At 50.5% G+C, this 8,737-nt stretch overlaps 1 protein-coding gene across 2 annotated transcripts; it reads right to left on the reverse strand.

The window, feature by feature from the left end:
- Nucleotides 1–3,494: 3,494 nt before the first annotated feature.
- On the reverse strand, nucleotides 3,495–8,456 carry Mvb12a (multivesicular body subunit 12A). Of its 2 annotated transcripts, XM_021638163.2 has the most exons (9): nucleotides 8,298–8,456; nucleotides 8,119–8,217; nucleotides 7,839–7,935; nucleotides 6,020–6,146; nucleotides 5,673–5,792; nucleotides 5,485–5,591; nucleotides 4,566–4,627; nucleotides 3,944–4,000; nucleotides 3,495–3,763 (listed from the first exon to the last, which is right to left on the reverse strand). In XM_021638163.2, the coding sequence occupies exons 1-9, from the start codon at nucleotides 8,379–8,381 to the stop codon at nucleotides 3,701–3,703; spliced, it is 816 nt and encodes a 271-aa protein (XP_021493838.1). In that variant the 5' UTR covers nucleotides 8,382–8,456; the 3' UTR covers nucleotides 3,495–3,700. The 2 variants fall into 2 exon arrangements, with proteins under 2 accessions (XP_021493838.1, XP_060238014.1); XM_060382031.1 differs by lacking the exon at nucleotides 6,020–6,146 and having other exon boundaries at nucleotides 7,787–7,935.
- Between the last annotated feature and the right edge of the window lie 281 nt (nucleotides 8,457–8,737).

The following is an 8,737-nucleotide window of genomic DNA, read 5'->3' on the forward strand; positions in this document are numbered from 1 at the left end:
TGTTTGGTCTGAAAAAAATGTTTTGGGGTTGATAAATGCAAGAAAGATTAGAGAGTCTAAATGTTTTAAGATATATAAATATAAGTTATAATGATATAAAATTAATTTAAGACATATTAAAAAATGGGAGACATTTTAGATTTCTTCCCTTTGCTACTCTTGGGCTTATGTTACAAAATTTCACAAGTTCAGAATCTTGGCATTGATCAATAGAGTTCTGATAAGTTGATGGAGCACTGACTGCTTACCATTCAGTCACCAGCTTGAGATTTTAATTTCCTTTGGTTGTTTTCTGGAAATAGACTTAAAGGTGCTTCTCATCATGCTAAAAACATCTGTTTAATGTATATATCTGACCCAAAAGTCATAGCTTTTACTATGGTATTCCTAATATCTGCCATTTTTGGGGTAGACTTTGACACAGGAATATCGTAAACCTATTCCTTCTAGTTGCTTTGTTAAGAAAAATCCAAACATCCAGGGTTTAACAGTAAAGCCATTAATGTATCCCTGTCTAAGTGTACAAAAGGTGGCTGAGCTCCTTTGATGGCTGATTACCAACAGGGCCCACAGTTTAAGTGTTAGAGTTTCAGACTGTGGACACACTTTAAGTTGTTTATAAAAGATACAAAACAAACAGCTGACTGGTGCCCATTACTCTCAAAATGTTATTGTATTAGATTTGCTGATATGTTACTTTTATGAGTTTTTTAATATATATTTCCTTTTGTGTACTAAAAAATTCACACAAAAATCAAAAGGTCATGAGACTTGGATCTGGCATAGCTCAAACAGATCCCAGATGAGTTTTTCTCTGGTGTTGGGATTCCTCACTTTTCCCATTTAATAGACAAATCTTAACTTCTGTCTCTAGTCTGAATTTGTCTCAGCAGATTTTCACCTGGTTGACTCTATTTCCGGGACCAGCTATGGACTACAAGCTGAAATCTGGACTTGTTGGAAGCTGACATGACTGCTCCCTGTCTCTTCAATCAGATCAACTAACCAGAGACTGTTAAGGACTGCCTTGCCTCACTGCCCAGCTTTTGACTGGCTCCTAGTAATCTTTACCAAATCTTATGACTGGACAAAAGGCCCTAATTTTGGCATTAAAATAAGAGGTTCTAGTATCTTGGGCAGGAGCTCTAAAGATCCAGGAGGAATCCTTAAAATTCAGTTAAAAACAACCCTCCCTGGCCACTTAAGGAGTGGGACCCTTATCTACTTTGCTTGTTTTTTTAATGTTTGAACCCTACATTATAAATTGTCTGGTTGTGTTTACTAGGAAAAGGACTAGCGCAGAGCAAGTGCTTACGCTAAGATAACATTATCAAAGAGTAAATATGACTGGGCATAAAATGGAAATAAAAACCCAGATAATTACAGACTAAGGTAACTACCCATGTACTCTCCCCAACTTTTGACCAGCATTTCAGCCTCTTTCAAACTGAGATATGAACAGTCCAGTTATCAGTGTTGAGGAAATACCAGAAGACGGATCTTCGGCCCATTGTCCCATTTTACAGGCTAAAATGTTGAGTCAAAAGGAAAAAATTTTCTTGAGATAAAATCCTCACTCTACAGCTGCTTCATGATTGAAGCAGTTACAGGGAGAAGGGGGAAATGAAAGGGTTAGACTAACTTTGTAACCTGTATGTCTGCTAAAGCCTATAGCTTTGAGTTTTAGGCCCAGGTTAAGCTAAAGCCTCTTAATACCTTTGCAGAGAACAGAGGAATGTGACCCTGGCCATCTGTGAGGACAGAGATAAAAAAGTGAGCAAGCAATGACCTTCACTCAGCAAAAAGAATGACCAGATCCTTGTCTTCGAGATAGCGTTTCTTAGCAACCAACCCAGATGGCCTCAGTCCTTCTTCTGAGTAGCCCCTGACCTCCAGCCAAAAGCCCGCAGCCCCGATCTTCAAGGATGAGCTAATCACCCCCACCCTCACCTTTAATTGCAGCCACATCTACACTTGGCAGGACTGGTCAAGCTTGAGTACCTAAGACTAACCAATTATTTTATAGCTTCCTCATCCAATCCTGAATTGCCAAGACTGCAACCCCTAAAATTTCCCACCCCTTGTCTTTTAAAAACCCAAGGCCTTTGTCTCCCGGTGCCACTCTTTGCTGACCAGCAGGGGTGACCCCATTGTGCAATGGTTAAAATAAACCTCTTGCGATTTTGCATCGATGAGACCCGGTCTCCTGAGTTCTCTTCATCCCTTCTGGAAATTAGGCTCATGCTGGGCCTAACAGTATCACTGTGGGGGTGGGCTTTGAGGTCTTATAGATGCTCAAGCTAAGCCCAGTGTGACACACAGTCTCATTCTGCTACCTGAGGATCAAGATATAAAACACTTGGCTCCCCCAGCACCATGTCTGCCTATATGCTGTCATACTTCCCGCCATGACAAACCTCTGAAACTGTAACCCAGCCCCAATTAACTTTTCTTTTAGAAGAGTTAGTTACCTTGGGGGCTGGAGAGATGGCTCAGTGGTTAAGAGGTCCTGAGTTCAATTCCCAGCAACCACATGGTGGTTCACAACCGTCTATAAAAAACTTATCTTGATCTCAGTTGTCTCTTCTCAGCAACAGAAACCCTAAGATACCCTAGGACTCACATGGTGGAAGGTGTGACCCCTGGGAAGATGTGAACAAATACTACTCACCCCAGACAGGAAATCAACCACAGACCAAAGTACCAACCTGGTGAACCACTGAGTTTTATTGGGGTTATAGGAGCAGAAATGACTCAAAGACAGCCATACTGCCGAAAGCTCACCCCAGCCCAGGTGATAGCTCACAATGCTGAGGACCTGTAGCTCACTGTACAGCCCCAGGCCGCAACTATCAGCAATCACTACTGCTTGCACATGCTTGGGGAAGGCAGGGCCTAGTGCATCTGGTCAATTTTAGGGACTTCCTGAGGTGACTGAATTGTTTCCCTCCTCAGCTTAAGGACCTTCACTGTAGGATGGAGATTTACCTTGGAGATGGCCACACCACAGGAGGGAACCAAGCCTGTGAACTGTCCTCTCACCTTCACTCATGGCGCTCAGCAGCAAGCCTTCCACAAATAAAATTAGGCTAAGGCTAAGGCTAAGGCTACGGCTTGGCTGGCAGAGTGCATGCATGGCATGCACGGATCCTTGGCCCCCATGCCTAGCACCACATAAAACAGGTGTGGCAGAGCACACCTGGAGGACCAGAGCTTTACACTAGGCTACGCAGTGGGTTTCTGGCCAGTATGGGCTACATGAGACCCTATGTCATAAATAACATAAAGGCCTTACAGAGAACTTGAGTTCAGTTCCCAGCACCCATGTCGGGGGACTCACAATTACCTGGGATTCCAATACTTTCTTCTGGTCTCCAAGAGCACCAGCATTCATCCTGACTGACAGACAGATGCACACACACACACACACACACACACACACACACACACACAATTCAAAATAAATCTTCAAAGAAAACAAAAGACACCACACAGTGTGTACCAGGCAGGATTTAGTGCTGGTGCATGCGCAGCCTCTAGACATAGACCTGACAAGAGAAGGGAAGGCGCAGCCCTGTCCCATCCAGGCCGCCCCTGCGCCGTCAGGCAGGAGGCCCTATCTTCAAGCAGGCAGGCCGAGAGGCTGGGTGTCAATCAGCAACCTCCGAGGCGGTGGCCACAGGCAGCACCTGAGACGGGACTATGAGACGCTGGGGGGCAGGCGCGCGGCTGCAGTCCTCTCCACTACAAAGCCGTAGTTATACTGGGGGGCGGAGAGAGGGGGCTTAAGAGTTGCTGGGCAGGCATCGGAGTGACCAAGGCATAGGGACAGCCCAAAGACAGCTTTCCAGCGCTGGGGAGTCAGGGTTACGGAGGAGGCCAAAGGTCAGGGGGCCGGAGGACATAGGGTGGGTCCCAGCAGTTCATGCACCCCTGCACCTACCTCCTTCTCAATGTCTGCCAGTGACTTAATCGTCAGGTCCCCGAAAGCAGACAGGTTCTAGCGGACAGAGTGTGAGGCCTGAGTTTCACTGAACCATGGCGCAGCGGCGTGTGCTCAATCACAGTACACGCTCACGCATCACGGTCTATGAGGTCAAAGGTTAACTCCCAGGAATTGGTTCTCTCCTGCTCTGTGGGGCCCAGGGACTGAAACTAACTGTGGCTTGGTGAACTGCCTTTATCTGCTGGTCCATCTCTTCAAGCATGCCCCCAACTTCCCAGACGGTATCTCCCGTAGTCCAGGCTGGCCTCAGACTCACTATGTAGCAAGAATGACCTTGAATGACAGAACCCCCAGGCCCCGCAGTCTACAGTGCCTGAGTACTGGGATGTCTGGCATGCACCAGCATGCCTGGCCCTAATTCTCCCATCTTCAGGACTGGCCCCACATCACTAGCCTGAATCTCACCCTCCTCCCACACCCCTACTCAGAGGCTCCTTGGCCTCTATCCCTCTCCCATTCAGATCATGGTGTGCTGGGTCATATGAAAGCAGGAATGTCACAGCCCCCTGAACAGTGACTGATTAGAACACCCACATCCCGGGGACACTCCCTCACTCACCAAGGGCCCGCAGCTCTTGCCCTCAAATCGTGGGTGCAGCGTAAAGGGAACCCCATCCATAGCTGCAATAAAAAAAAAAAAACAACCCAGGGAGGGAAGACCCCGGAACAGCCTCCTCATGTAAGCTGCCCACCCAGGGAGCACAGGCTGATCTTCATTAGTGTGGCTGTGCCCCTGAGATCACAGGTGGTCCCTCACAGAACGGGGTGGGGAGGTTGCTGGACTCTCTCCTGGGAGATTTCCCCCTCCCTCCTGCTGGTTTCCAACCCCTGGAAGTAATCCTTCCTTAATCTTATGTGACACAGAATGTGGAAAATTAACTGAAGGGGACCCACCTCTGCAGCTCTGTGAGGTCACAGCCCTGCAGGCTGAGATTTTCTGGCTCTGAAGCTGCTTTGTGGTTCCACACACTCCTAGAACCCACCCACAAACTGCATGTTTAAACTCTAGCTCCCTGAGTTGGGCTCTGGCAGTTAATGTCACCCCAGGAAAAGGGTCACAACACATCCGTATTCTCCTCTGCACAGCTACAGAGAGTGAGGTCCCAGTCCCCCCACGGCAATGAAGGGGGGTTAGTTTGGGGGCTGGAGAGATGGCTCAGCAGTTAAGAACATTGACTGCTCTTTTAGAAGACCTGGGTTCAGGTCCCAGCACCCACAAGGCAGCTCAGAACCCTTCTGAACTCAGTTCCAGGGAACCCAACATCCTCTTCTGGCCTCCCAAGCAATGCACACATGTGACACACGGACATACATGTAGGCAAAACACACATACACATAAAATAAAAATAAATCTTAAAAATAAAAAGCTTGGTGGGACAGGCCAGGGAGCCCTACTCCAGCCCTGTGCCATGCCGGGGCACAACCCCAGGGAGTCACACCTCCCACCTCAGGCCTCAGTTTCTCCACTCTGTGCCCACCTGAGATGCCATAGAGACTGGAAGCCTCATAGATGGAGTCATTCCTCCTCAGAGTGGATGCCCGAGAGCCCAGCCTGGACAGCGTCCGCTCGGGGTGGCTGCCTTTGCTAGGGAGCAGGGGACAGTGACTTCAGTCAGGCTGAAGGCTTCTTCCTGGCCTGTCTGCCCACCGGAGTGCCTGGACTCACCTGGGCTCTCGGGGTGGGTCCAGTGAGAGGCCTCGCATGTCCTGGCTGAGAGTTCGGGGCTTGGGCACTGGCCTTGGAGCCTTGGATTTCTTGCACCAGATGGCGAAACCACCCATGTCCCTGGAGTGGGGCCAGAGGAAAGGAGACCCATGTTCTGAGCAGGCAGGGCTGGAAGTGTGGGCGTGTCTCTATGTGGCTACCATAGAGGGGTACTTTTCTTTCAGCATCTCACCCTCATGCCTTTCAGCATACTGATTGCATGGGCCCATGAGACCCCCAGCCCCACATGCAGAGAAGAGGGTAGACTGGCAGGGACAGGAGCCCGAGGACGGCATGCTCCACCCTACCCCACACGCAGGTATCCCGGCACTGTCTTGGTCTTCCCACTCAGCTTCACATCACACACGACTGTGTCAGCAACCCCCAGGGGCAACAGCTTCACACACATGCGTTTCTTCTTGGACACAGAGGCCTCTGGGAGTGGGGGCAGCAGGGTAAGAGAGGGGAATGGAGCCAGGATGGGAGCACCCAGAGATGCTCAGTGCTGTGTATGGAGCTGGTTAAGTCATAAATGGTATAATCATAGAAGGAGATTCACTAACTCTTTTGGAATCATTGAAACAGGTTGGCCTTTGGTAAATATTTGATGGGTAGCTGTGGACCCAACTGAAGTATCATTTTGGCCCCTCAACCTTACTTTCCCTAGTCCTATAATCCAGGGGCTCACAAAACTGCTCTATAAAAAAAAAAAAAAAAAAAAAAAAAAAATTCAACCTGCCAGCTATGGTGGTGTAAACCTTTAACCCTAGCATTCTGGGAGGCAGAGGCAGGCAGATCCCTGTGAGTTCGAGGCCAGCCTGGTCTATGGAGTGAGTCCAGGACAGACAGGGCTATACAGAAAAACCCCTGTCTCAAAAACCAAAATAAATATTTAAATAAAAATAAATAAATAATGCAACCCACAGCTCTGTGGAATCAGAAGGGGTGTCCCCGTTATATGCATTTGTTTTTGTTTGTGAGACAGTATCATGTAGTCCAGGTTGGCCTCAAAATTATGATGTAGCTGAGGATGTCCTTGAATGTCAGCTCTTGCCTCAGCCTCCTGAGTGCTGATGGCCCCTCTAGTCTATGTGGCACTGGGGACAGAAGACAGGCTTCATGCACACTAGGTGAGAACTTTGCTTATTCAGCTATAGCCTGGCTTTTGGAACAGGACCTCACTCTGTAACCCAGGCTGCCTTGGAATTCACCACCCAGCCTGAAGTGGCTTTGAATTGGAAGCAATCCTCCTGCCTCAGCCTCTCAAGTGCAGGCACCACACCCAGCAGGTTAAGACAGTTATAAGGGACTGGTCATGACGGCTCATGCCTGTGAATCCCAGAAGGAGAGAGGATAGATGTTCCAGGCCAGCTGGGGCTACCAAGGAGACCCCATCACCCAAAACCAATTAAATGCATAAGTCAGGAAACAGCTACAAAGAGAATAGGAGAATTCGCAGAAGCCTCTCCTGTCTGCACACTGACCTGACCCTGCACAGCAGCCTGCCAGCGGTCACTAAAGACACCATGAGAACCAAGCACATCGGGGAGCTGGACAGCTGGGTCAGGCAGGGGATGGGGGAAAGGGGAGGCTGTGCTATGCAGAGAGGGAAAGCCAGCTTCAGGCGGACTTGCTGTGCAAAAGCCTGGAAAGGAAAAGAAAATGGCGAGGATTCGCTCCGCCACAGAAGCAGAGGGTAAGCAACAGTGACCTAGTGTCAGTTAGGAAGGCAGCTGGTTTCCCAAAAACATTTGGAGTGGTTGTTTAGGAACGGAGTTTCATGTAGCCCAGGCTGGTGACAGGTGTGCCCCACTATGCAATTCTTAGAAAAAGCTAAGGCAAGGTCTCACTCTGTAGCCCAGGCTGGACACTAGCTGGAAGCCATTCTCCTGCCTCAGCCTGAGCGCAACTATGAACAGGTGTGTGTCAACTATTTAATTTGGGGGTAGTGGATTGCGACAAGACCTCACTCTGTACCCCAGGCTGGCCTTCAACTCCCCACCATCTCTCTACCTCAGCTTCCCAAGTTCTGCATTTAAATATGCCTCCCTGCCCAGCTAGGTCAAATTCTATACCAGGCAGCTGTTCCCTGGGTCGGTCGCTCTCCCGTGGGCCCACAGATCTTACTGCTATCCAGAGGGTCGTTGACGGTAGAGAAGCCTGACGGTAGAGGGCCCTTGTCCATCGCGATCTGCATGTCCACTACCACATTGTCTTGAGGGTTCTGGGGGCAGGAGAGGGGGCGGGAAGGGGGTAGTCAGCAGGGGGGGAAGGGTTAACGGTGTGAGCAGGGAGGGTGGAGGTAGAAGCAGTGGGGAAGGATAGTGGTTGTCGGCTCGGAGGGTCAGGGGTGTCCGAGGGCAGGGGGTGGCGGGGGCAGGCAGAGGCGCAGGCCGCCCGTGCTCACCTCCGGGCTGCCCAGCGTGCTCAGGCACAGGTAATAGCCGGCCTTCTGCGCGAAGCCGCGGCCGAAGTTGGCGGACGCGCCCTCCACGGTGCAGGTGATCTGCGGGTTGCACGGGTCAGCGGGCTTCGTCCCCTCCCTGGCCTGCCCCCGCCCCGCCGCCCTTTTCCGCCCCCACTCACGGCGCTGAAACCCGGCGGTGGCGGGGCCGAGGCCAACGACCAGACTAGGCCAACAAGCGGCGCCGCGTCTGCCCCGGGATCCATCCTCCCTGGGAGCTCAAAAGGGAGCTAACGCCCTGGGAGAGCCCGGAAACACGGACTACAACTCCCAGAACACCTTAGGAAATGGTGATGCAAGCAGCTAATGCGCACGCGTAGACCTTGCTGACCAGTCCGATGCGGCGGTGGAGCCACGCCCTCTAGGAGCGCCTTTGAGAGTCGTTTGCGGAAAAAAGAGGAGAACTTCCGCCTCTAATCACCACCCAGTCCTCTAGGTGGCGGTTTAGCTCCCGGACGGGACTACAGTCCCTAGAATGCCGTCCAGCATCACCTACTGATCCCTTTCAGCGAGGAAACTGGCCTAGAGAGAAGGGCAGGTAGCGCTCACCCTTTATTCCAAC

The sequence above is a fragment of the Meriones unguiculatus genome, chromosome 4 (genome assembly GCF_030254825.1).
Source record: "Meriones unguiculatus strain TT.TT164.6M chromosome 4, Bangor_MerUng_6.1, whole genome shotgun sequence".
Classification (NCBI taxonomy): domain Eukaryota; kingdom Metazoa; phylum Chordata; class Mammalia; order Rodentia; family Muridae; genus Meriones; species Meriones unguiculatus.

Excerpts from the sequence above, each read along its gene's own strand:
- Mvb12a (XM_021638163.2), bottom strand. The coding sequence starts at position 8,381 with ATGGATCCCGGGGCAGACGCGGCGCCGCTTGTTGGCCTAGTCTGGTCG. Across the intron at positions 5,793-6,019 it reads CCGGGATACCTGCGTGTGGG|GGACATGGGTGGTTTCGCCA; the intron begins GTAGGGTGGAGC and ends GCCCCACTCCAG. Across the intron at positions 4,001-4,565 it reads GCAAGAGCTGCGGGCCCTTG|AACCTGTCTGCTTTCGGGGA; the intron begins GTGAGTGAGGGA and ends TCTGTCCGCTAG.